Source organism: Pan paniscus, chromosome 20, assembly GCF_029289425.2.
Source record: "Pan paniscus chromosome 20, NHGRI_mPanPan1-v2.0_pri, whole genome shotgun sequence".
NCBI classification, from domain to species: domain Eukaryota; kingdom Metazoa; phylum Chordata; class Mammalia; order Primates; family Hominidae; genus Pan; species Pan paniscus.
The window spans coordinates 9,508,796-9,535,205 of record NC_073269.2 but is presented as its reverse complement, the minus strand read 5'-3'; the positions used below and the strand labels follow the sequence as shown (position 1 = coordinate 9,535,205).

General features: G+C 61.3%; 1 protein-coding gene across 5 annotated transcripts in view; it reads right to left on the bottom strand.

The window, feature by feature from the left end:
• The window catches only part of KDM4B (lysine demethylase 4B), a 188,777-nt gene that overhangs the window by 16,044 nt on the left and 146,323 nt on the right, over window positions 1–26,410 (bottom strand). For 2 of the 5 annotated variants that reach the window (XM_034945664.3, XM_034945666.3), the window contains exons 11-18: window positions 18,360–18,461; window positions 17,727–17,926; window positions 6,151–6,620; window positions 5,688–5,808; window positions 3,631–3,809; window positions 2,131–2,353; window positions 341–417; window positions 3–58 (exon numbers count right to left, since the gene is read on the bottom strand). In XM_034945664.3, the coding sequence (XP_034801555.3) occupies window positions 3–58; window positions 341–417; window positions 2,131–2,353; window positions 3,631–3,809; window positions 5,688–5,808; window positions 6,151–6,620; window positions 17,727–17,926; window positions 18,360–18,461 (1,428 nt within the window). The other 3 variants (XM_034945665.4, XM_063599791.1, XM_034945669.4) reach the window with 3 other exon arrangements.

Genomic DNA, 26,410 nt, shown 5'->3' with positions numbered 1-26,410 from the left:
ACCTCCTATCGGTGGTCATCTGCAGCGCACCTCCTCGCAGGTTGCACAGGCAGCACTCCTGTGGAGACCAGACAGCCCTGGGTGAGCAGGGCTCGGAGCAGGCTCCCCACACACTGCTTGGGGCCTGATCCACCAATCGTCCCCAGCCCACGGCCCTTATATTTCAACCTAGCAGCCACCAAAGTGACAGGTGGGAATCCCTTGGGTTCCACCCGCTCAGGGCAGAGGTGAAGGAACCCAGGCCCACAGAGGGGAGACTACACCCCAAAGTCACCCCACTGGAGTGGGGCCGGGGCCCAGGCCTCTCAGAGCACCACCCCCGCTGCGGGGAGCGAGTTACCGCAGTCCAGGCGTGGGCCGTGCACCGGGAACACGTCCAGCCTTCATTGACCAGCTCGGGACGGATGCCATAGCAACCTGGAAGACAGCGGGGGCTGGCTGAGATCTGGGGGGCAGGTGAGACTTGGGGAGCCGAGTGAGACTCAGGGGGAGGGGCCAGGTAACTCGGGGGCCAGTGTCCGTATGTGGAGTGACGAGGCCTCCGCACGCAGCTGCAGCATTCAGGGTGCGTGCTGTTCCCACCCTCTGAGCTTCAATCCAGGCCACTGCATGTGGAGCGAGAGAAAGGTCTGGAAGCTACTTGTGTGGAAAGAGGACGCAGGAGGGGAAGCAGGGACCCTGAGCTCCAGCTGGGTCTGCCGCGCTCAGCCTGGTGGTGTCTTGAGGGCCCCTCCTTGTTGGGGGTCTGCACCCCCAACAGCAGCTCCTCCTGCTATGTCCAGAAAGGCCAAAGCCACAAGGGAGACTCACTGTGGGATGTGGCCCTGGGTCTGGAAATGGGGAAAGGGCACAAAAGGTCGAATCATGCCCCCAGAGCGAGGGCAGGGGTGCCGCCTGCCCCCCAGGGCTCTGCCTCTGCTGGGGGTCACTGCCCCCAGTGTGGAAGGGGCTCTCTGCCAGTGCTGATGGCCCACTGAAAAGGCTGGGGGCGGGGACCTCACTGCCTCCAGAGCAGCAGGGTGGTGGGCACGGCTGGGGGTAGGGGCGTCTGCTGGGGTAGCCTGGCTGGGGCGGCCCGGCTGTGGCAGGCCTGGGACCCTCGGCAACCCTTCCCCCAGGGAGCCCATCTGCCCCGGGGGCACATCTCAAACCCAGGCCCAGCAAAGCAGAGTGAAGAGCCTCCCAGCCAGGAGACAACGCGAGCCCCCAGGCAGGCCACCGCCAGGAGGAAACCGACTGAGATCTATGGCTACCTGCCTTGGCCAGGGGCACAGAAAATTAAACGTCTCCAGAGAGCCCTCCTCCTTCCCTGGAAGTCCAATTCCTGCCACCGCACCCCCCCGTGCGTGGGAAAGAGACAGACATCCATTTTCTTGTCTGTGACCATGGTCGAGCCTCAGGACTGGGGAGGGGTCCCTGAGAGCAGAGATAAATCAGACGCCCTGACCACGCTGCAATCTCACTGTGACCATCAGTTTCAACCACAGCCACAAATCACAGGCGTAGCGGCTGCCTGAGTTCCTCCTGTCGCCTCCCAGGCCTTGGAGAAGACTCGGCAGAACTGTCCAGAGGGCCAGTGAGGAGGAACCCTGCCTGGGCCAAGGTCAAGGGCAGGGATGTTTGCCCCCAAAGGCTGCTTGGCAGAGACAGCCATTCTCAGGGAACACAGCCTGTGGAGAGACGGGGTGCCTGGCCCATTTCTTGCTCTGGCCCTAAGGGTGAGCTTCTGGGTGTCAGGGACAGGGTGGGATGAGCCCAGTGCCCCTCGGAGCAGAGGCTTCCTCCGCAGAGGCTGGCACCAGAGGCCAGCACCTGGGCCTGCACTGGCATCTTCTGGATGCTGGGGGCGGTGGAGGCCCTGTCCTGCCCCGGGGTGGCATGCGGTCACCCAGCCCTTCCATGGCCACAGCCTTTCCCCCTGCTCTAGATGGTGGGACCACAACGGGAAGGATGAGAAAGTCAGAAATTGCAGGAAGTCACCGGGGGAGGCCCCTGCCCTGGCCCTGAAAGTGCAGCCTGGGGAGAGGGGCCGGTGTGGCCCTCCGCAGGGGAGGATGGAGCCCCCACCGGCACCCCCACCAACACCCTGAAGGAGGGCGCAGCTCCTCTGGGCCCCACAGTGGCACTCACTGGCATGGACCTGCAGGCAGCACTTGCCGCAGGCGATCAGGGGGCTGGTCCCGTCGTCGCCGATGTAGGAGTTGGCAGGCAGCGGCTCCGTGTTCTCACCGCCAGAGGTGAAGCACATCTCAGGGATGAGCGGTCGGGTCTTCTGACGGCTTTTGGAGGGTAATGTGGCCGAGCAGCCCTCTCCGAGGGAGGCTGTGGGTGCCTCCTTCTCAGTCTGTAGGGCCTGTAGGGGAGAGGCGACCTTCAGGGGACAGAGCCATGTGTGGGGTAGGCGGGCGGGCGGCGCGGACCTCTCTCAGGGCACCTGCCCCAGGCTTCGACACCCCCTGGCTCTGGAGGGGGAGGTCAGGGAGATGGCCAGAGCCACCTCGGCCCCTCTTCTCACTCCTCCAGAAAGTCACGATCCCCAAACACTGTCTGACCCTGTCCCCAACCCGCCGAAGACCTTTCCATGAGGGTTGCATCCAGACACAGAGCTCAGGCTGGCCTGTGTGGCCCCTGGTGCTGGGTGGCCCCTGGCGCTGGGGTATGCTGGGGGTGGTGTGTGATGAACGAGTCTCCACACTCTGCCTGGCAAAGGGAGTTAGGAAGACGCATGTCTGAAGTGGCGTTCCCGGCCCTGTGGCTCCCAGCAGCCTCTCTGGCCTCACAAAGGACAGCAAGTGCCTGGAGACGGTGTCGGCTGTCAGGTCTTGTTTGTCTCAGGAACCAGAGCACTAAATCCAGCTCCCAGCAGCAGGGCCCCAAGACAGGCTCACCACCCTTGGCACAGCACCCTCCCTGGCTCTGTCCACCCAGGCCCGGCCGGCGCACAGGCCTGGGGGGTGACGTCCCCAACCCAGGGCAGCTCTGCTGATGCCTGGATATGCTTGGCATGGGGCTAGAAGCTGGGAGTGCAAAGCACGTGGCCAGGTCCTGTCCTGGGGAGGCTGCACGCCCAGGGGAAGAGAGAAGGGGGGATCTAAGAGATCCGAGGAAAACGGCTGGGCTGGGTGCTGATGCCTGGGATGGCCGTGGGCAGAGGCCAGCTCCCCATCTGGGTGCAGAGGACAGGCGAGGCCAGCATGGAAAGAGCACCAGAAACAGGACCTTAGCCAGGTGCCCAGCTCAGCTAGACAGGCCAGGGTTTGCGGGAGCCCCGCCCGGCCACCCAGGTGGTGTACCTGGGCCTTCACTGCACTCCCACACCACCCGGCCCATCTCAGCGCCCACCAGACACGGGCGCTCCCTGAGGGCAGTGACCCCGAGCCTCCGCAGCCTCCCTCTGCCCCATCCATCATGGCTCATGTTGCACATGGGCACGTTAGCAAGCTTCATTCCAATAAAACCCAGAGACCAGGCTCTGCCTACGGCTGTCAGGAACAAGCCCTCACAACTCGGGGTGCTGGCCAACACCCTGCCCTGCGTGAGAGAGGGAGGCGTGTGGGGTGCCCGGTCCCTCGCCCTCTCCCACCGCCCCTGCCTGGGGTTCTCTGGGACCCGTGAGGCCCGCCTGCCCACCTGGCAGTAGGGGTAGAAGAGCGTGCAGATGGCGCAGTAGGGCTCCGTGCGCGCAGCCGCTGCGTTGAACTTCCTCTCGGCCTGGAAGCTGGCCGCCCTGTTCTTCCACTGCAGAGACAGCAGCGGCCTCAAGGCGTCCGGGTCACTCACATCTTCCTCCCCGGAGAAAGGGGATGCCTCTAGAAGAACAGAGGGGAGAGGGAGAGAGACACTTGAGCCCCCTAAAAACTCGTCCAAGGAATTACCCCAACTGCCCAGGGGATGGCCCCGGGTCTACAGCCCTGGCTGCCCACAGGGTCCCTGGCCCATAGCTCCCCCTCCACCTGCCTCCTGGCTGCCCCATTCTCCACAATGCCCATCAAGCTGACACTGCAGCGTCCCATCCCATCAACAGGAGGGGGACACGTCTGTCTCGGCTGACTGCCACCTGAGGCCAGAGCCCCCAAACATGGTTCCTCTGAGCCCCTCCCCCAACATCTGGTTCTCCCTGGACATCCAGAGCCGTCCACTCACCCGGGGCCTTCTGGGCCAAGGACCGGCCAAACTCAGTGCCCAGCCCTGCCCCGGCTGCCCTACACCCGTCCTGGGGTCTGAGTCTGAGTGGGGGCGTCGGCAGTGACCAGCCGAGACTCAGAGACACTGTCCTTCCTGTCTTGGGTGGGCACAGACTCACTGAACTCAAGGGAGGTGCCGGAGGAGTGTGACAGGGAGTCAGGAGGGGCCGTGACCAGGGCTAGGAAGCCAAGGCAGCCCGCCCCAGGAAGAGCTGCGTGATGGGGACACTCTCCGGGAAGGCAGGTCTGCTGCTGAGAAGCCGCGGCGGTCTCTCTCCCACCTGTTGCCTGTTCCCATTGAACTCTAATGGCCTCCATTGCCAGCTGCCGCACCCCAATCTCCCCACGTCCCCTCCCTGAATCTCCTGTGGACACAGGGGTGCTGTCCCCAGGAAGTGGGGTGCCCACTCCTGTGGCCCAATCCTCAGCCCAACCTAAAGGGGAGCCTGGGGTCCTGGGATCAGCCCAGCTGTGGCACTGCCCCTGGTTCACCTAGAGGAGGGCAGGGCAGGGCAGGGCAGGCTCCCCAAGGTGGAGGCCCAGGTCTCCCACCGTGGACTCAGGAAGCCCTTAGGCCAAGACTCCTCTGAAAACCCAAACCAGACAGTACCGCCAGCAGAGCCCAGGGAAGGCCCTAAGCGGCCCCGAGGCCCTGGGAATGAGAACAGAGCCACTGGCTGCGTCTGTCACTCACAACCCCAGAATGCCTGGGGTTCTGGGGCCGTGATGGTCTCACAGGCAAATGCTCCGGTCTCACCAAAGGGTCACAGTGGGGTGTGGGGAGTGGGGGAGTCCACGGAGGCCCCGGAGGTGCCTTCTGGAAGGATACCTGGGTAGAAGGCAAGACCCCTTCCCAAGGCAGCCCGTGGGGGCCCCTGGTCATTCCTCTGTCCCCGTGCCGATTCCTCCACTCCTGGGAGCTCCCGCCCTGTGATCCCACACGCTTCTAGAACCCTCCTCTCCCCACCCCTCCAATTGCATGCAGGATGAAAGACGCCATCCAGACCATTTTCAGATTCTACATGCATCCCCAATGAAAGGCCGAAGCAGAAGATGAAAAATTGGCTTAGCAGGACTTTTGCACACAAGACAGCGGCTCTCGGCTGAGGGTTAAATCGAAGATTCCATCTCCTCCCCTCCCACTCAAAGCTTCGCGGGAGCCTTTTGTTCCAACCTCTCCAAGTCCTGGAGAGGCCTGTGCTCAGCCCTGGGAGGAATCTTCCATGGGGAGGTACGAGCTCCCCAGCCCTGAACCGCCCATCATGGGCAGCCCAGCCAGCAGAGCAGAGCCGAGCATCTCTAACAGCAGCTGCCTCCCCGCACGACCACCTGCCCCAGTGACAGCCTGTCACTGCGGCAGAGCCACAGAAAGGCCTGGGTTCAGGGGAGGAGACCCGGGAAGTGGGGGAAGGAGGCCGCAGGGGAGCCAGGCCCCCCCACCCCCGAGCAGCAGCAGAGCGCGGAGCAGGGCTGATGAGAGCCGACCTGGGGACCCCCACTCACCCTCGTCACTTGAGGCCTCCTGCTTCACCACCGACAGTGGGGACCGGGTGGGCGGCCGGCCCAGGGGATGGCGCCGGCTCTTCTTGATCTCCATCTTCAATTTGGAAAATGTGGACGGTGCCTGAAACACACAACAGGCTGCAGTGAGGGCCCCACTACAGACCCCTGGGTGGGGCTCCCTCAGAGCCACACAGGGGCTCGGCGTGCCTGAGGCCTGAGTCTCCTCTCCTGGGGTGATTGCTCCAGCAAAGAACCACGGGGCTCCTCTGTTCTCTAAGTACAGACACCCCACCTACCCTGTGAGAAGAGCCACAGTTCCCTGTGAAACCAGCAGACAGCCCTCCTGTCCCCTCCTCCCTGCCCCCCTCCCCCGCCACCAGCTCCCCTGTGCCCCACCTGCCCCCTCCTCCCCTGCCCCACCCCACCTGCCCCCCTCCTCCCTGCCTCCCCCGCTCCACCCCACCTGCCCCTCTCCGGCCCGGGCTTTGGTCTCCATGCGACCCGCTCCACTGCTGGCTGCACCGTCCTCTGGCCCCGTCAGCTCCATGGGGGAAACTGGTTCCTTCCAGGTCGGACCCTTCTGGGCAAAGTGCTCAAAGGCCTGCTGGCAGGACACGTGCTCCTGGTTGAAGGCTGCCTTGCCCGGCCGCGGCACCACGTACAGCATGGGGATGATGGGCCGAGGCTTGGCCTCTAGCTCCTCACTGGGCACCTCAGGGGGCACGACATTAAGGGGCGCCGGCAGGGGGCTCTCCTCCGTGGCCGCAGGGCCCGGGCCCAGCACCGGGGGCTCCAGTGGGGATGGCAGCCACAGCGCCTCCTCTGAGGGGAAGTGAGCAGGCGGGGGCGGCAGCTGTGGGGGCAGCAGGCCGAAGCTCTTCTTCTTCCGCTCGCTCTTGGCCTTGGTTGGCCGCAGCTTGCCCCTCCCGTCCTCTGTGGGGAGAGGAGAGGGAGGTCAGGGAGGAGAACCCGGGCTCAAGTGCTGGTCCCACGCTCCCCAGAAATCCCCCAACTTTGGCTGGGATGGTCGAGGGCTCCTTCCACCCAGAGAGGCCACACGAACATGGGTGGGCAGAGAACACAGGCTTCGGGCCACCTCAGATCACCGCAGGGGCACCTGGCCAGGCACCCCCAGGCCTTGGTCTCCCCACAACGCAGGCGCAGCAGCAGCACTTGCCTGCCAAGGCCTGTGAGGACCCAGGAGGTGTTGCTCTATGTGCCTTCTGGGGTCACCAAACCCAGCCAGGGGAGGCTGCTCTGTCTTCCGGGCTCCCACCTGGGTGGGCCGTACCAAATGGCACTTTTCCGGTGGGGGTGGGGGAGAAGCACTTTTTGTGTTCTCGTGTATCCGAATTACGTACATTTCTACTGTTGATGTAGAAACGTTAAGGTTTTGCTTTTGACGAAAGTAAAACCTTGAACAACGCACAAAATCTTAATCAATGAACCCCAACCTGGCGGTCACATGAGCGAACCAGGAAGCGTCAGATGGGCCTGTGGGGCCCGACACCCTTCCGCGTGGAACTCCCCGGGGCCAGCACTGGGGAGATTTCCTGACAGGTGACAGGGAGGGGACAGTTGACTCGTGTTTGGTGGCATTTTACTTTGGGGCCAGGACGGGTGTGCAGTAAATAAAATAAAACTGGGAGGAGCAGCCTGGCTGGCTGAATCACAGCCCCCAGAAGCGTGCGGGTCCCAACTCTCCTGGACATGTGGATGTGGGACATGACAGAGGGACATGGGGGACTCTGGCAGAGGGGATTCTGTGGGTGGGACTGAGTAAAATGGGAGGTGATCCTAGATGATCCAAGAGGCCCGATGTCCTCACAGGGCCCTCACAAGATGAGGCGGGAGGGTGAGAGTCAGAGAGAGACTGGAAGAGGCTGCGCTGTGCCTGTGAAGGGAGAGGAAGGGACCCGAGCTGAGGGACGCAGGGGCCTCTAGATGCTGGGAAAGGTTTCTGCCCTGGAGTGCCCAGGAGGACCTGGCCCTGCACACGGCTCCATGTGAGCCCAGCGGCGCTCTGTGTCGGGCTGTGGGAAGCTCGTGCCGGGGCAATCCCTCTGAGGGCCGCCGCACTCAGGGTAAGTTGTGGCATGGCACCTTGGAGCCCTATCCTCGAGGAAGACCAGCCTGGCCGCACAGCACACTGTGGACCCCAGAACACCGTGAGCCCTGGGGCCCTGGGGCCCTGCCTGCTCCATCTGGAGGAGGGGGACAGGGGCTCAGGCCCCCACCTGTGTGTCTCCAGGCCCTAAGGCTCTTGGGACATTCTGGAAGGAGGAACCGTGGTTGATATCCAAGGGATTCTTGGGCTGTGGGGCTTTCAGTGCTAAAACTGGAAGGTCCCAAGCAGATGAGGATGAACTGGTCACTGCTAACATTTCACCACCTCCACCTCCCCCAACAGGCTGGAAAAATAAGGAGAAATTGAGAGAAGGAAATTCATCTCTGCACACTGAACTGGTGACCATGTGGCACGTGATGGGGTCTGGTTTGGAGCACAGCGCCCACATCTCACCACTTGCTATACAACCCACCACGGGCTGCCCCCAGCTCCACAGTCCCTGACGCCAGGCCCAGTGGTAAGCGCTGAGACCCTCAGCAATGAGGCTCCCAAGGGCCGAGGGTGACACTTAACCCTTGACCCACACTGACCCCAGTAAGGGTCAAGTGAGGACCCTCCCCCAACAGACCCTGCAGCCAGGAGGAAGCCACACTGCCCCACACACTCCCACAAGGGGCCCCCAGCCCACAGCCTCCCCCAGTTGTGGAGGCGGCCCTGCCCTCCCTGCTCCAGCTCTCCTCCCCACACCCTACCCAGCTCCATCTGCAGGCTTGGGGGACCGCCCACGGTGTCCTTGGCAGGCACACGCCCACCTGTTTCTCAAGAAGGACAGGCGAGCAGCCATAAGGTGAAGGCAGCCCCCGCCACTGCCCTGGCCCCCACCCCTGCTAGTCCTGAGCATTCTGGGGCACTGGGGGCACTGGCCAGGCTCCTCCCTGACCTCCACCCCGGCAGGGGAGCCTGGAACACCCCCAGGTCCTGTCTGGCCTTGCAGGGAGCGCAGTCTTCCCCTCCACTGGTATCCGGGCCCCCCGCTGTTATATGACCCCCCCCCCCCCCCGCCCCGCTCCACTGTTATCTGGCCCCTCAGCTGTTATCTGGCCAGGGGAGGTAAACACTGGACACAGCAGACAGGCTGGCGTGGGAAGAAATACTTTTTCCCCTGCCGATGCCAGAGGGGAGGCACCCCCTCCCTGGGAGGCTGGGAGCGGAGGCGTGGAGATGCAGAGGGGAGGGGCTGGAAGCTTCACCAGGGCTGGAAGCTGGAGCAGCCCGGGCAGGCTGCAGAGGCCGCACGCCTCACCCCGAGCGCCTGTCAGGAAACCCACTGTCCTGCGTGTGTAAAAGGCACTTGAGGACAAACAGCTTTATTCCCCTAAGGAAATCCAATATTCCTTCGTCCATGATAGCGCCTGCCCAGCCTCACTCAGGACTGCAGGCTGCGGTGCCCATCCAGCCTCACCGGGGACTGGGACTCAGGCCCCCCACTGCCGGGCTGGCTTCCCAAGCCAGGTTCAACTTCAAGGGCGGGGGCTGGCGTGGGATCTGGCCCAGGAGGGCCCCACCTGGGGCATCGATGGTCTCAGGAGAGGGAGGAAGATGCCAGGACACAGCCTCACGGCCTCCAGCTGCAGGGCCACTCAGTGCACACATGAGGAAGTGGGGAAGGAGGCGAGGAGGAAACGCTCATCAGAGTCCCCAGCCGGCACCCCCACCCACCCCTCACACACAACAGGCAGCTCCGCACACAGGGGACTCCAGCCGGGGCTGTGGGGGCCAGGGACACAGAGCTGGGCTGTCCTCACACACAACAGGCAGCTCTGCGCACAGGGGACTCCAGCCGGGGCTGTGGGGCCAGAGACACAGAGCCGGGCTGTCCTCACATGAGACCACAGGTGCCTGCTCAGAGGGTCCCTGGGGAGTCCCCGCCTCTCTAAGGGGCTGGCATCCTCCCCCCACCAACGGGGCCTCCTGGGAGCTGAGGGGTGGCTGGTGTGACCGCCCCAGGCCCTGGTTCTGCTCGGGAGGCAAGGCTGGGTGGGGAGCTGAGGCCACCATCGTCCCTTAGGCCTCCCGGGGGCTGTCCTCTCACCAAGGGCCACACTGTAGGGCTCTCTCCCTCCTCCTCCAAGGACAGGGATGGCCCCAAGTCCCGCTTCCCCACAGCCCTCCCTGGTTGGCTGCCTGGTTCTGTCTCCCGGAGGGACCAGGCATGGGAGACAAAGCGGGACATAATTTGAGCCTCAGGTGCCCGGCTGATGAGTGCCACCCCATCCCCTGTCTGGAGACAGCAGTGAATGACAATGGCGGCAGCCTCAATGCACTCCACGCACAGCCCACGCCTGCTGGTGCCCTGGATTCTCAAACTCACAAGAACAAGTTTCCAGCCCTCTCCCTGTCGGCTCCCAGGCTCTGTGAAGCCCGGGCAGACACACAGGGGACCCTGTTAGAGGGAGATGCCCAAGGCCAGGAAGGACACCCTCAAAGACGGCGGCACACCCCGCAGCCATTCCTCGGGGCTCTGTCCTTGCTGTGGGCCATTCCTTGGGGCTCTGTCCCTGCCATGGGGACTACACTCCACAGGGACCTTGGCACGCCCCTCACCTGCCTGGCCTGAGGGAGGGAAGCGGGTGAGGGGCTTCAGAACGGAGCAGGGACCATGGTACAGATGGGGCCCAGGATGCACCCAGGCCCCCGAGGGCAGCCAGCTGAGGCCCTGCTAGCACTCTTTTTGGGTGGAGGGAAGGTGTCACAGCGAAACCCCCACCATCAGGGTTCACTAGCCTGCCTGGTGGCGAGGCCACTCCTCCCCAGCGCCGGGGTTTCCACCAGAGCCTCCAGCAAACCCCAAGACAGGCCCGAGGCCCAGGCTGCCCTGTGGAGGGGGCAAGAAACCACCCATTTCCAAGGACACCACTCTGTTCCTGCTCCAAGGCTGCCGAGATCAACTCACCAGCTGCGGCCTGGCTTATGGGGCCCCTCCCTCAAGTTTCGTGCTTGGCTTCCATGCCTGGGCCAACCAGCCCCGGTCTCAGGGGCTCTCTGGCCACCCCCTTCAACACCGCCACCCTCCCGTGCTGAACCCGCAGCCGGGTGCGCCTGATGGTCCCAGAGGCCCGGCTGGGATGTGCTGGGGGGGTCCCCGGGCTGAGCTCACAGCCCCTCACTATGAGCTGGGGCCGCCCTCCAGACATGGCAGCCTTTGCTTTCCGTGTCCTAAAACCAGTCACCAGCCACGAGGCCTCTCCTGAGAGCAGCACTCCAGGGCGAGGGGAGGGGAAGGGCTGGGGGCTGGCTGCCGCACTCACCGCAGCCTTTCCACCCTCTGGGAGGCAGGACGGCACTATGCCAGCCCTCCTGGGTCCCCATCCTGGCTCTGCCCCCTGACCCTGTGTGTCCTGCACTGCAGGCCTTCTTCCAGGAGGCGGGGCCTCCCCGGAGGCTCAGGAGAGGTGGACGAGGCCGCCTTCCTGCTTTCTGCTTGGTTCTGGGGTTAGGGCTGGCTGGTGGGGCTGCTAGTCCCTCCTAGCGCTGGGCAATAGGGCGGCCGCTCTTCCCAGACCTCGAAGCAGCCAGTAAGAATGGGGTAGGGGACACCAGCAGCCACTGGGAAGCAGCCTCTCAACCGCCCCCCAGGCACCTCTCCTCGATGCTGATGCCCCCTGGCCCCTGTGAGCAACAGGTTCCGGCCCCTTCCCAGCTTGTTCCATATGAAAACACAAAACCCCACACCCCACTGCTAGGCCCTGAAAGGTGCCTCAGCGTCATAGCTTTTAGGGGCGGGAAACTGGCATTCAAGGAGGACCAGAAACCGCTTTAGGAAATCTTTCCCGCAGCGCTGTGGCATGCATTTCCTGTCGTGCCCCTGACTGTGAACATGCATTTATGAGGCTCTCTCGAGATAAACCTCTCGTCCAGAGGCTCCTGGGACTTTGGGCTCCCGGGGAAAACGGCTGTGTCCAAGAAAACGCCCACCCCTGCCAGATTGGGTCATTTTCAGAAGGAGTCTCTGTCGTGGAACAGAGATAAGGGTGTCCAGGTCGGGGGGGCGGGGGGTGGGCAGCACCAGTCCTGAGCCCTCCCTCAGCAGAGACCCTGACGTGGCACCAAGGTAGCCCCTAACCCTCCTCGCTGCTCCCTGGCCTTTCTGTGGGGGCTGATCCCTTCAGAGACCCGTGGAAGCCACAGGCCTCAGAGATGCACCAGGCCCAGCCTCCTGGCACCGTGACCACTGCACAGGGCATGTGGACCCCCGGGGATCTCGGGAGGGAGCGAGTTGCCCTGTACATCTTTAAACAGGATGGTGAGTGACCAGGCCAGGGCCTCGCCGATGCCAGGCAGCTGGACGAGCCATTGGTTTCCACTCCCTCCCACGCGGTGTAGGCTTCTCTCCAGCGGGCAACTTCCACTGTCAGGGGAGGAAAGCCGCCCATCCAGCCAGGACCACGCATGGGGAGGGGAGACCAGAGGAGAACCAGGACCCCCGGACCTCCCTGAACCTGAGTCTCTTGGAGGCCAAGGCCATGGTGAGGCCCAAGTGAGAGCAGGTAACGCCGGGGCTGGGGAGGGTGTGGCTGTCTCGTCAGTGGGCTTGGGAAGATTAGTAAATAACAGTCACATTAATGAAAAGAAAGCTGGGCACAGTGGCTCATACCTGTAATCCCAGCACTTTGGGAGGCTGAGGCGGAGCCCAGGAGTTCGGGAGCAGCTTGGGCAACATAGCGAGACCCCGTGTCTACTAAAAATTTTGAAAAATGAGCGGAGCTGCAGTGCACGTCCACAGTCCCAGCTACTGAGGAGGCTGAGGTGGGAGAACTGCTTGAGCCCAGGAAACCAGGCTGCAGTGAGCCGTGACTGCACCACTGCCCTCCAACCTGGGGGACACAGCAAGACTCGGTTTCAAAAAAAAAGAAAAGAAAAGAAGGCTGGGCATAGTGGCTCAGGCCTGTAATCCCAGCACCTTGGGAGGCTGAGGCGAGTGGATCACCTGAGGTCAGGAGTTGGAGACCATTCTGACCGACATGGTGAAACCCTGTCTGTACTAAAAATACAAAAATTAGCAGGGCATGGTGGCGGGCGCCTGTAATCCCAGCTACTTGGGAGGCTGACGCAGGAGAATCGTTTGAACCTGGGAGGTGGAGGTTGCATGAGCTGAGATTGCGTCACTGCACTCCAGCCTGGGTGACAGAGCGGAACTCCATCAGGAAAGGAAAGGAAAAGGAAAAGAAGCCACAGTGCTTTGCTAGCCAGTTGGGTAAAACAAGTCACAGGAGCTGGTGGCCGCCCTTCCTCCAGCCAGAGGCTGGCCAGCCCCTAGAGTCTGCTCAAGAGGGAGGAAGACACCCATGGTACGGGGGATCCTTGTGACCCCTCCCAGGAGGCCCCACTGAGAACCCAGGACAGACACTGACCAGCCAGCTCCACTCTGTAAAAGCCTTCCCAGGACTGGGCCACTTTCCTCGCTGCCTGAACCCACAGGTGGCAGCGGCGGCGGCGGCAGCCTGCCCGATTTCCCCCACCGCGCCGGCCTGGGGAGGATGCGTGTCCTCTTATCTCTGCCCTCCTGAAGGGTCCATCAAGGCGGTGTCCCAGCTCAGGGTCACATGGGCAGTTAACGGGTGGGCTTGGGTGGGCCCGGGTCCCCAGACCCAAGCCTGGATCTTTCTCTGCCTGTTTGTTTTCCCATAACTCACCCAGCTCCTGGGAGACCACACACAGCCCCCAGCACGTTCCGACTCGTGAGAAGGGCAGCTTCACAAGGCCCAAGCTCAAGGTGGCCCACGCAGCCCCCCACCCCCAGGGACCCCAGCCCAAGCCCAGCCCACCCCTGCCAGCCCATCCTGTGGGGAGAATGGTCACGGCTCAGCCATCTCCCTGTCCCACGCCAGTCTCTCCAGCGACATCCCACAGTCCCCCTTGGAACAGAACCTGAACTGCGCCCATCCCCCACTCCCCTGCCGACCTCGCCTGGGGCTCACCGTCTCCAGAATCAAACACAGACTCCTGCTCAGAAGACAGGAGGCCTGGCTACCGCAGCCAGCCCAGGAACTTATCCTCTACCAGCACGACCCATGCTCAGGCGCCCAGCTTGCCTGCTGGAGTCTGCATTATTTCTGAGGATTTCCCAAACCCCAGAGGACCTGCAGTGTAGACACAGGCCCTGCAGGATGACAGCACAAATGGGCACCTGTGCCTGCTCCTGCCCTGCAGGAAGCCCCTCGCCTGCTGCAGAGCTGAGTCCCTGTGCTGTTGAATGGTGCTGCAGTCCTAGCCCCCGGACCTGGGGTGCCGCCTTGTTTGGGAAGGGCGTCACTGCAGACGGAATGAGTTATGATGAGACCCTTGGGGTGGGCCAGGCCCAGCGTGGCCAGTATCCTTAGGAAGGGGGGAATCTGGGCAGACACACTCCGGGAGAACACGGGAACACAAAGGTGCCGCCTCCAAGCCCAGGACAGGGGCCTGGGAGAGGTCCTCCTGGGTCCTCGGAATGGGCCAGCCCGGCTGACACCTGGACCGTGATCTTCCCGCTTCCACAGGGTGAGATTGTACATTTCAGCCTTTTCAGCCGCCCCATCTGTGGACTTTAAACAAACGGACCACAGCATATGAGAAGCCCCGTGCCACGCGAGGTCGTGTCCGAGAGCCACAGGGCATGGAGCAGTGGCCTCCAGCGCTCATGCCTCCGGGGCAGACGAGGGCGACAGGAGGCGCTGGTTCCCTGTCCCTCTCCATCGATGGAGGTTGGTTAGTTTGCCTGTCCCTGCATCTGCACAGTCCTAGTGCCCCCCCCAGCAGGGGTCTCTCCAGGAAACGTGCCCTGAGGGCAGCTCTGGGTGTGCAGTTTGCAAATGCTCCACTTCTCTGGATAAGGCCAGGTCCATCTCCAATGCAGCCGGACTCACGCAGGTCCCAGGCAACAGGGGACTGGGCTGCCCGCTGCACCGGCTTCCAGGGCTGGGCACGGTGGGTGTTTCCACCTCTGGTGGTCCGAGGAGCACACAGCAGCGTCTCCTCAGCGCTTCCCAGAGCAGGCTGGGCTCATTAGCCTAAGGGGTCTCCTCCTCCGTGCCCTCTTCCTTGGGGGGCTGAGCCCCTCCTGGTCCTCAGGCATTCTTATCTGCTCTTGGTCGGTGACGGGTGGCGAATATCTTCCCTACCTATCGGCTTGTCTTCTCACTTTCTTAAAGGTTCATCCTTTGATAAACAGCAGTGGATTTGAGAGTCACTAAATTTGTCCATTTTTATTTTTCTGGTTTGTGCTTTTTAATAAAGAATCACTTAGCCTCGGGTTATAAAGATACTTTCCTGCTTTGTGTTTCCAGTTTGCCAGTTCTCTTTTGACAGAAACGCCTAAGCATGTGGCAGACAGAGGAATGACCCCAAAGGCGTCTGCATCCTTATCCCTGGAGCCTGGGAATCTGTCCCCTCCCGTGGCAGAAGGAATATTCAGGTGGGACTGAGTGGAGGACCCTGACATGGGAGAGCATCTGGGAGACCTGGGAACCCAGGGTCCTCACCGGGTAGAAGGTAGGAGGGTAAGAGTCAGAGAGAGACCGGAAGAGGCTGCACTGTGGCTGTGAAGGGGGAGGAAGGGGCTCTGAGCCAAGAGATGTGGGCGCCTCTAGACACTGAGACAGGCAGGAAACAGGTTTTCCCCTGGAGCCCCCCAGGAGGAAGCAGCCCTGCCCACAGCTTGATTTTAGCCCAGTGAGGCCTGTGTCAGACTGGTGGCCTCCAGAGCTGTGAGACAAGGAGCGTGTGTTGTTTTACGCCACCAAGGTCGTGGTCCTTCATTTCAGCGGCCACAGGGCACTCACAGAGGCCGCAGCGTGGACGGGGGAGGGAGGGGACTGAGGTCTCACACCATGTCCACTGCTCCGGGATTCCTATTCCTAGACCTTTTGCCATCTTTGCTTGGGTCCTGCAAGCTCTGTGGCAAGCCCTGCCTTCTGGAAGGGTGGCCCCAGCCTCTTGACAGGCCTTGGGCTTTCACCTGCCTGCATTTAAATCAGCAAACCCTGCTGGGATCCCAAATGGAGCTGCACTGAACCTGCAGAGAATGTGGGGGAAGCCGTTAGTTGTCTACTTAAGAGCTCTCCTAACACCTGGTACGTCCTTCTGTTTATTTAGGAATTCTTTCTTATTTCCAAAAAAAGTCTCTTAATTTTCTCCATAAAGATCATTTTTTTGGTTAGGTTTATTCCAAGATCCATTATTTCTGGTTGCTAGCACCATAAGGGGCATCTTTGGGAGCCATGTTTGCTGCGAGCGGCTTGCAGATGAGGGGCGAGATTGGGTTTCTGTGCCTGTCGCTCATCTCTGGCAGCTCTGCTCGATCCCCAAGTCACCAGGCGGCTCTGCCTGTAGACTTGCTTGCTGCTTCTCAGTAGAGAATTGTCGCTACATAATAACAGTGCCACGACAGCTGTGCTTTTCTCTTCTACCCACGATGCCTTTTCTGTCCTCGTCTTGCCTCTCTAGGCCGGCAGACCCTCCTGAGGCGTGCTGAACAGACGCAGGGCCCACATACCCCACCGAGTAAGTGGCCCGTCAGGGGCAAACTCACCCCCGGCCTCCGCTCTTTCCCCCAGGGATGCTCACTTTTCTTGCCTCAGGCCCACAGGCACTGGCAAACTGTGACCCTCAATACCTGCCCCATGTATATGGGGAGGGCAGGGGCGTGCCTGCCTCCTGGAGTACTGCGAGGGCCACGACCCCATCGTCACAGATCAGGCACCCCACGGCTGCCCCTGGCAGGTGGGAGGGACCTCACATCTGCTGAATGGCACCACAGCTGGGCCTCTTGCCATGTTCCAAGGACAATATTCACCTTGGGCACCAGCGCGTCCTGGAGACCTGACACCTCGGAGGCAGACCAGGTCATGTTGGGCTCATACAGAGGGAAACTGAGGACTAGGACCCTCCGGCAAATGTGGCCCCCATGACCTGGGCCTCAGGCACTGTGGCTGGGGGCAGCCCTTGGTGGGAGGCAGGCTGGCCAGCACACCCCACAAACCTGCTCCCTGCATGGCGCCTGGAAAGGGTGGGACAGGGAAGGGCTCCCAGCGGGGAGCCCTAGCTGGGAACAGCCACTTTGCACAGACTCCCAAGCAGCTAAAGCTCTAAACTGAGAAGATAAAACCCAGTCACCGGAAACAAAATGCTGTCAACCCTGGAATAGGAACCTTTACACACTCACAGATGGGAGTTCCACAGCCAAAACCTCCCCCTGGGGAAGGTAATGTTTCTGAGACTGCCTCCCGGCCCCCCGCACCCCGTTCACAACTGCTGGTTCACACTCCTGTGGGAAGGCGGCTGCCCCCTGTCTTGCCAGCCCCGGGAGAGTGGGGAGGCCCGAGGGCAGGTGGGAGACCTGCTCACGGGAGCCCCAGCTCACAGTCAGGACCAGCCCTCTGCTCACAAGTGGCCGTGGCTGCTGCAGGCACGTTCCAGCATCTGGGCCATATACAGCATCCTGGTCTTTTATTATTATTATTATTTTTGTGATACTGGGTCTTGCTCTGTTGCCCAGGTTGGAGTGCAGTGGTGCAAACACGGCTCACTGCGGCCTCAACCTCCCACCTCAGCTTCCCAAGTAGCTGGGACTATAGGTGCAAGCCACCAAGCCTGGTTAAATTTTTTTTATATCATAAGTAGAGACAGGGTCTCAAACTCCTGGACTCAAGTGATCCTGCCACCTTGGCCTCCCAAAGTGCTAGGATTACAGGTGGGAGCCACTGCGCCTGGCCTCTCGTAACTGCTCTTCTCAATTCTGGGGACGGAGGCACTTTTCTTACGGCCTCCACCTTACGATGTCTATTTTCACGAAATGCCCCACCCTGGCAAGAAAGCCACTGAATCAGATTCTTACAAAACGGGGACTCTGGCTGTAGCAGGCACTGGTTCCTTCTAGGAGATGCCCACGGGGGTGGGAAAACAGCGGTGCCAGGCCTGGCCCGGCAGGGACTGACCTTCTGCGCCCTCGGCCTCCCGGCCGTGTGGCAGTGGCTGCGGCTCCTCCTCCTCCTCCTCGGGGTCAACCTCCGGCCCAGCCTCCTCCTTCACGCTGCCCCCAGCCTCCTCTAGGAGCGCTGCCCCAGCCGTACCCTCCCCAGGGAACTTGGGGTCTTCGGGCTTCGGCTTCTTGGGCTGGCTCCGTTTCCGGTGAGACCTGGAGAGGGAGGTTTATCAGGCAGGAGGGGAGACCAGGGAGGGAAGAGCCCTAGGTCTGTGCACTCTGTCCTGCAGCACGCAGCCCCCGCCCACCCCCAGAAGAGTGCTCCATGAGCAGGGGGCCTCCTGGCTGGAGGCCGGGGGTAAAGGGAACCCTGGATGGGGTTCTGCTCTTGCGGGGCAGGAGCCGTGTTGGGAGGAGAGACCAAAGGGAGACGGGGCAATGGACACGGTGGGGACGGTGTCAAGCGGGGGACGCTGATGACAGCTGGAGATGGGAAGCCGACTGACACCAGGTGGGATGACGGGCGGGACAGGGCGGCAGGAGCCGCGTGTGCCACGGGACAGAGACACAGGGAGTGTGAGCTCCGAGGGAAACAGCAGCTCATGGAAAATGCCTAGACGACAAACGGAACGAAAAAGACACTTACGACAGCCCCGGCCTTTTGGTCTGCTCTTTCTTCCTTTCTAGACTTGGTTTCCTCTCCTCCTCAGTCTTTCTCCAGTGTCTGTTTTCTTTCAGACTAATTTGTCTAGAATGTAAATTTCACGGGTTTTTTTCTCTAGGACTTCTGCTCAACTCCCCAGGACGCCTGATCCTGGCCACCTGGCTCTGTCCCCAACTCCCTGGGTCCTCTCTCTGCAGCCCATGAGGTGCATGGGAGCCCCAGCTCACACTCCGCTGCTCTGACCTGTGCCCACACCCCAGGGCCTGCCAGGGCCTCCTCTGCGCCCTGAGCCCAGGATCTGCTCACGGGGCAGGCGTGGGCCAAGAGGAGGCGCATCCTGCATGCCCAGCCTGGACACCCACAATCCTGGGGTACATCAGGGAGGTCCCGGTCCCTGCACACCAGCCCCAAGTAAGGGATTCAACCTGAGGCTTACAGGCTTGGCTGAGCTGGGACTTCTTAGAAATGAGAGAGAGGGGGGCTGAAAAAGGGAGGAAAAGTGACAGCCAGGTGAACCTGCAGCTGAGCGGCCAGGGCCTCACACCAGGTTCCCCCGGGGACCTCCAGGGTCTTTCCAGGAAGGAAGCAAAAGCTTTTTGGAGATGTGGAGGGGGTGGTTCCCAGGGGGCTCAGGCAGAAGCCGGGAGTGCAGAGAAGCCGAGGCCTGGCTGGTCACTAGTGCCTCCCCTAGGCATGTGATATCTGCACCTCCTCCAGGCCCACCCCCTGCAGCTGCCCTAAGCCCTGGCCTGGCCAGGGGCCTCACTAGGCCATGAGCTCAAGGCCGCACAGCCCGGCTCCCCAGTGGCCTTTCTCCCCTTCCCCAGTTGAGATCCAGCCACGTCAAGCCTGCCAGCAGTCAGGCAGAGCTGGGAGCGCCAGTGTTTCCGGGATAATCACCAATGCCGGCTGCGGCTTCCGGGTGCTTCCCGTGTCCCCTGTCCCCGTGGGCTCAGACTCGGACACCTCAATCCCACGGGGGTCCCTGTGGCAGCTGCCCCTCCAAGGACCAAGTGGTCACCAAGGTGGGGCAGGCTCATCTGACAGGGGTGGGGTGGGCCCGCTGCCAGGGCTTCTGTTACCAGGACCTCCTCACCTCTGCCTGAGCCAGGCTGTCACATGGGCCAGCAGCAGCCCATGCTCCCTCGGGACACTTGGACCTGACCCCTGCCCACCGCTGCTCCCAGCCACTCTGCCCGCCCTGTGCTCCATGCTGGCTTCTGGGGCGCCTCCTCCAGGAAGCCTTCCTAGAACACTAGTCACTGCCGGCCCTCCTTGCTCCTCAGCTGCCTAACTCACTAGAATCAGTGCTCCCCGATGTCTGCAGCATGGCCCACCACAATGACTCAAGGCAGAAAGCGGGTGGACCAGAGGCATGGCATCACACAGCATGGTGCACACAAGGTTGCTGCGGGTGGCCGGGCAGGGGTGGGAGGCAGGCAGGGGCAGGCGTGGGACCAGAGTCACTAACACAGGGAGCAGGAGGTGGGTGGGGGACACGGGAGTGGCCCCTGCCCTCCAGAGAACATTCTCCACAACAGCAGCCCAAGGACGGCTCTGGGAAGGCAGCCTCAGGCTCCACTAGGGGGCTAGGCAAATGCTGGGTGCTTGCCCCAGGTGGAGACAGCAGGCTCAGGAGGAGGAAGCTTCAGACCGGCGCTGGGGTGCAACTGGCTCTTGTCACCACTGTCATCCCAAGGTGGGCTGCCCTCCTGGTCTGGGAATGCCCCAGGGCTGTAGGGCCGGGATCCCACAGTGGACCCGCCCTGGTCCCAGACAGCACCAGCAGAAGGGTGCCCTCCCATGCCGCTCACCTGGCCTCAGCTGCCCCCAGCTCCACAGCCTTCTCCCACCCACTGCAGTCCCTCCCTCCACCCCCACCCTGAAAACTCACCCTAGAGGTCGCTTCCGACCATGGCCCTCCCCTGCTACAGCCTTCCAGGGGCACCCCCACGGCCTTCAAGCCTTACTGTGTCTGCCCCAGAGGGCCCCAGAACTGTCCTGGTGCCCAACCAGAGCTCTGGGGCCTCATCCTTGCAGCCCAGCCCTTTCCTACCTGCAGCAGTGCCAGGCTGAGACCCCTGGGTCCCACACTACACGGAACTGGGTAGGGCTCAATGCACAGACACAGCAAGGGCGGCACAGACACAGCAAGGGGGGCACAGCCCACGGCAGAGGGGCAGCCATCACTTGGGGCATCTCTGGGGTCCTAAGAGCACGCCTCTTCCTGACCCTGACACCTTCATCCCCCTTCGCGTGTTTCTGCACCCAATGCTTGTTTCTGGGTCTGGCTCCCGGCACAGGTGTTGAGGGTGTGGCCATCCGTGCTCGCCTCCATGACCGTCCCCTTCTCTCCCTGCACCTGCCACCGTCTTCCATTGCAGCCAAATTCCACGTTTACGCTTTTATGCCCCATAAACATTGTGCATCCATGAGCCACAGAGCAACTCGGGCCGCATTCCCTGCCCCCACCCTGGGGTCTGGAACTGGCCTCCTGCTTTGGACGCCTAGCTTCCTTGGTATCTCTGAGCTCCCTGCCATTGCTCTTAAACTCCTGCTGTGGTCTCCTATGCAGGGTGTCCCCTTCTCTCCATGACACCCCTGGGGGTCTTGGTTCCATCTCCCATGATCTTGAGACTCCCCTTAACTCTCCTGGGTTAGATCTTGTTTCCTCAACCCCATGGCTTTCTCGATTTACATCCTTGTTTAGCTGGAGCACATCCTGCAGCAGCTTCCTGAGAAAGGAGGTGGAATACGAGACTCTGTGTGTCTAAAAAGATCCTTATTCCCCTCACACATTTCTTGACAATTTGGCTAGGTAAAAGATTTGGGGAGAATTATTCCTCTTCTGACTTTTGAAGGCCTTTTTCCTTTGTCTTTTAGCTTGTGGCATTATGACTGTAAATCCAATGCTAACAGGGTCTCCTATTCTTTATAATTTTTTTTTTTTTTTTTTTTTTTAGAGATGCGGTCTTGCTATGTTGCCCAGGCTGACCTCAAACTCTGGGCCTCAAGTGATCCTCCTGCCTTGGCCTCCCATAGTGCTGGGATCACAGGCATGAGCTACCATGCCCAGCCCCAGTCTGGTGAGCTGTTTATGTGATCTGTTTGCTCTGGAAGCTTTCAGGGCCTTTGTTTAATCCAGGAGTTGTGAAATTTCACAGCGATGCATTGTGGTTTGGGTAATTTCCATTCTTGGGTGGACTTTCTGGTGGACTTTTAAACCTGGAAATGCAAAGTCTTTGGGTCCCGGGACACTTTTCTTTTCTCTTTTTCTGAAACTCCTATCAGGGGCTAGATTTCCTAGACTACGCCTCTGACTTCCTGATCCTTCCTATCTTCCAGCTCTGTCTGTCAGTGCTGTGGGAGGGGATTCTTCAAGGGCCTCCCAATCCACTGTGGGCTTGTCTCTTCTCTAGATGGTAACATCGGAGAGCCACTCGTTCCTGGAATGTTTCTTCTTCACAGCAACGGCTCTTTTTCCATAATGCAAAGTCCCGGCCCGCTCCAGGGCCCTGCACTCACTGCATCCTCTTTCCTCGGAGCTCTGCCCCTCTTTGCTGTGCAGGCCCTGCCTTTGTCATGGGAGCGCAGCCTCCAATGTGTCGGGTCCCCTGGCCGTTGATCCCTCTGTGCACGGTGCCAAGCCGTGTGTGAGCTGGGCCTGGTGAAGGCAGTGGCAGGGGCTGCTGAGGGCAGGAGCCTGTGACTTTAGGAGAGCCCCAGTATCAGCATATGTGGCTTTGCTCCACTGGGCCCCTTTGTTCTCTGGCAGAGGACCCCCACCCCCTCTATTGTCTCTCCTGGCCTTGGGGGTTGGGGGGATGTGAGGCTGGCAGCTGGGCCCCACTGCTGACCCCAGGAAGGCGCCTCCCTTCTGCCCAGAGCCACCCACTGTCTTCTGCTGGTTGCCCCCACATCCCCCCAGCACCCCCAGGGGCTGCCCATGTTTGCCCGCTGTGTCTTTCTGCGGCCCCGTGGTACGTTCCCCCTGCAGCCCCCCAGGAGCTGCCCATGTCTGCCCACTGTGTCTTTCTGTGGCCCCGTGGTGCAGCCCAGCTGTTCCCTGCTGGCTGTCCTCCTGGTTGCCGGCCCATGGGGTCTCCTGCCCACCCTTCCCTGCTTTTCAAAGCCTGGAGACGTGCTCAGCTGCCACTGTCCCCTCTCCTGTTCTCTGCACTTCACTCTCTGGTGTTTCAGTGGTGTTTCAGGAGAGAGTGGAGATAAATAAGCACTTAGCCTGCCAGGCTTAACTGGACGCCGCTGGGCTCATTCCTATGAGCCAAATGTCGGGACGTAGTCCAGATAACTGCACTAATATTTCCAAGGTGGAAGCAGGTGTCCTTTGCAGCTTGTATGGCAGGAGGCGGGGTGGACGGCCTCTGGCCCTGTCACCCAGTAACACAGGGCACCTGCAGCACCCAGAGTGGGACCATCAGCTATCAGTGCCGCGCTGGCTCAGGGCTTCTCACAGGGCGGGGAGGACTGGGAGGCTGGCCCCAGGCTGAGCCCTCAGAGCCGCCCACCCCCCACCCAAAGTGGCCCAGTGCTCCCCACCCCCAAGACTAGACCCTGTGCTGAGGAATTTCACCTTTGAGAGAATGAAGGGCAGCTCTAGGAAAGAGACAGGAGACAGCAAGTGAGTCCCTGAGGCTGCGCACTCCCTGCAGGGGCTGGCAGGTCCCTGTGCTCGTAAGGTTCTGTCCCTGAGGGCTGAGGTCCCTGTTGGTGGGGAGGGCTCAGGAATGCAGCTGGGGTGTGGCAGCCATGGCAGCCCTGGCAGGAGTCGGGGCCAGAGGCGTGGTGGTGTCCTGCACTGGCGCAGGGGCGACAGGCCAAGGCAGAGCAGGAGGGGACAGGCAGCACCGAGCTCGGAGGGGTAGGGGAGACGAGGCCTGGGCCCAGCCGGGCTCACAGAGCAGCAGTAGGCCAGGGAGGCTGTGGTGAGGCGGGTGCACAGATGTCCTGCAGGGAGCGCGTACCTGCTGGAGCACGTGCACATGGCGCTTCTCGCGTGGAAAGAGTTTGCATGGAGGAGCGTCGCGTGGGTGCCAGAGAGCACTGTGAGGGCTCCGGCTCAGGCAGGGCACCAGAACGCACAGCGCCACCGGGAGTGGGGAGGCTGAGGGCACCCGCCAGGAGCCAGGCTGCAGTTTTAGGTGACCCATCCATCAGGGGGAAGAATACAAACAGCCCCCAGTGCTCGCTCAACGAGATTTAGTTCTGGAAGAGACCCATGTAAGGTGGCGAGCAGGGAGTAGGCCGTGTCCTCTGAGCTCAGGCAGCTGTGCCGAACCATCCGCACCCCACGGGGCACCTGGTAAACACATGGGGGCCGTCCCACAGCCACGCGGAGGGCAGGGAAGGCTGGACTGCACGGGGGCGAGGGCATGGCGCCCACCCTGACGCCATCCCTTGGTCTAGGGCAGGGGTTCCCACGCGGGGGACTGGGTGATGTCTGGGGACATCTGTGGTTGTCACGACTTGGGGCGCTCCTGGCATGGAGTGGGTGGAGGCCAGGGATACTGCTCATTACCCTGCAGGGCCCAGGATGCTCCCCCAACCAGAGAAGGATCCTGCCTGTGTCCACAAGCCCCTTGTCTGGGAGACAGAGCCAGTCCACTGTGTCTCCCGACCCAGCCTGAGCCACAGATGCTCAGACAGGGCTGCCCTGGCCCCAAGATATGCCCTCAGGGAGGGAGCCTGGCTCAGGGGAAAAGGCAGGCCATGTGGAGAGGGCACTGCTCAGGGGGGAACCGACCACCTCCCTGGTGGAGGGAGGGGCAGCTTGGGCTTTGAAACGTGAGTCACCCATCTGCCTCTCCAGAGAAAAGCACCCCCCATGACTTTAAAAAAAAAAAAAAAGTGAATCAGCCTTGTTTTACATACTGAAGGCTTTAAAGAAAATTATATCCTTGGGAAGCTGACTTCATTTGTTATTCAGGCTTGCTGCTGGGTGAAGGCGGCCCCCAGGATGGCGGCGCGGGAGAGGGCGGGAGGGGGCTCCTGGGAGGAGCAGGTCGTGACTAGAAGTGAGGGGGTGGCCGGGGCAGGGAGGCCAGGCCACGCAAGGGCTGGTTCTGGGGGGTCCACTTCCTGCGTGCAAAGAAGGTTCCAAGCAGCGGTGAGCGCAGCGGCTTCCGCATCTCCTCCTGGCAGGCAATTTAGACGGCCTCTAGTCCCATTCCACTCCTGGAACTTGGCGCCGGTTTATTGGCAATCCGCTCTGTTGACCAATTAGCCTGAGCCACAATCAATTAACCATTATGCAAATAGCACGTCTGGCTGGGCCTGGGAGCTGGGGTGCACGAGCTCTGTGCTGCGGGGGCCGCCTGGAGTAGCCTCACCAGGAGGCAGCTCTTCATGAGGAGCACACAGGAGGCAGGAAATCAAAAGGACAGATAACAAGAGCAGAAGAGACAGATTCACCTTGGCAGGGCTGTCAGGAGGGGCTGTGAAAACACTCGGGGCGGAGGGAACATTCTCTGAGAGAGGCCGCGAGGTGGGGAAGACAGAGGAGGCCGAGACAGATGCCCAGACCGCCCAGGAGTCCCAGACTCACAGACAGATGGACGTGTTGAAAAAGAAGGCGCCCAGTTAGAGGAGAAGGTTCTGGACCAGAAGTGACTTTTCAGAAACCAGTTCCAAGGCCTGTTTCTGCAGAGCGTGGTGGGGGGCCAAGGCTGAGCCGCCCCCAACCTTGGTGCTCAGTGGCTGGGTCTCAAGTGGGCACCATCCATCGCCAGCTGGGACAAGATCAAGGCAGCAGAGACTGGATGGCTGCAGAGGGAAGGCCACTGCTCAAAGGGAAGGGGGAGGCTGCCCCCACACCAGGGCCACCACTGTTGGCTCAAAGACCAGACCTGCCAGCAGCCTGTCTGGGTACGACCCACAAGCTAGGAACAGTGTTTACATGTTTTTTTGTTTGTTTGTTTGTTTTCCTGGAGAGACAAGGTCTTGCTCTGTCATTCAGGCTGGAGTGCAGTGGTACAATCTCGGCTCGCTGCAGCCTTGACCTCCTGGGCTTAAGTGATCTTCCTGCCTCAGCCTTCTGAGTAGTTGGGACCACAGGCGCACACCACCACACCCAGCTGATTTTTAAATTTTTTGTAGAGATGGCATCTCAATATGTTGCCCAGGCTGGTCTCAAACCCCTGGACTCAAGCAATCCTCCTTCCTTGGCCTCCAAAGTGCAGAGATTACAGGTGTGAGCGACCGTGCCTGGCCAATGTTCACATTTTTAAGTGGCTCAAAACAGAAAAATTATCATATTTGGTAGCATGTAAAAATCATGAGATCTGGATTTCAGGGTCTGTAAACAAAGCTTCACGGACACAGCCACGCGCATTTCTTCGCTGTCTATCATCTGCAGGGGTCTTGAGTTGCCATGCGGAGTCGAGACGTCGAGACACAGGAGGCCTGGCCTGCAAAGTCGCCAAGTCACAAATGTTTGCTCTCTGGCCCTTCCCAGGAGGAGTCGGCTGAGCCCACTCTGTGCCGTCCCTCCCGGCTCCAGCTCGTGCTCAGGGGCTCCCTGAATGTTCCTTGGGCACCAAACAGGAGTGAGATCTGTCGACAACTGTGCCAAGGGCAGCTCAGAGCCCTGGAAGCCTGGACACTTCCCAGAGGAGGGGCTGGGGAGGCCGGTGCTCGCCTTCACTCTGGGCATGAAGTGGATCTCCTCCTTGGCCGGGACCTGCCTCCGTGTCCCCATGGCCTCTTGTGGTCAGAAGCCAAGAGGCTGCAGATGCTTTGGCCTCTCCTCCAGGTGGACACCAGATACCTGGCTGGGAGGGTCTGTGCGGCGATGCGCAGGGAGGGGTTCTGAGTGGGAGGAGGGCATCCAGGGTCACGCCCCGGGGCCGGCCTTCTGAAATCCTCTCCACGATCTCAAATCCAAGCAGCCCCACCTGATGCCCCGTTGAGTCCTTGCAGGGGACCCGACTGCTCTCAGCGCCAGGGAGGGGCCCGAGTAGCCGGACAGCAGAAATGCGGTGAGTGAGAGGGACAGGAAGCCATGTGGCTGGTGGCTC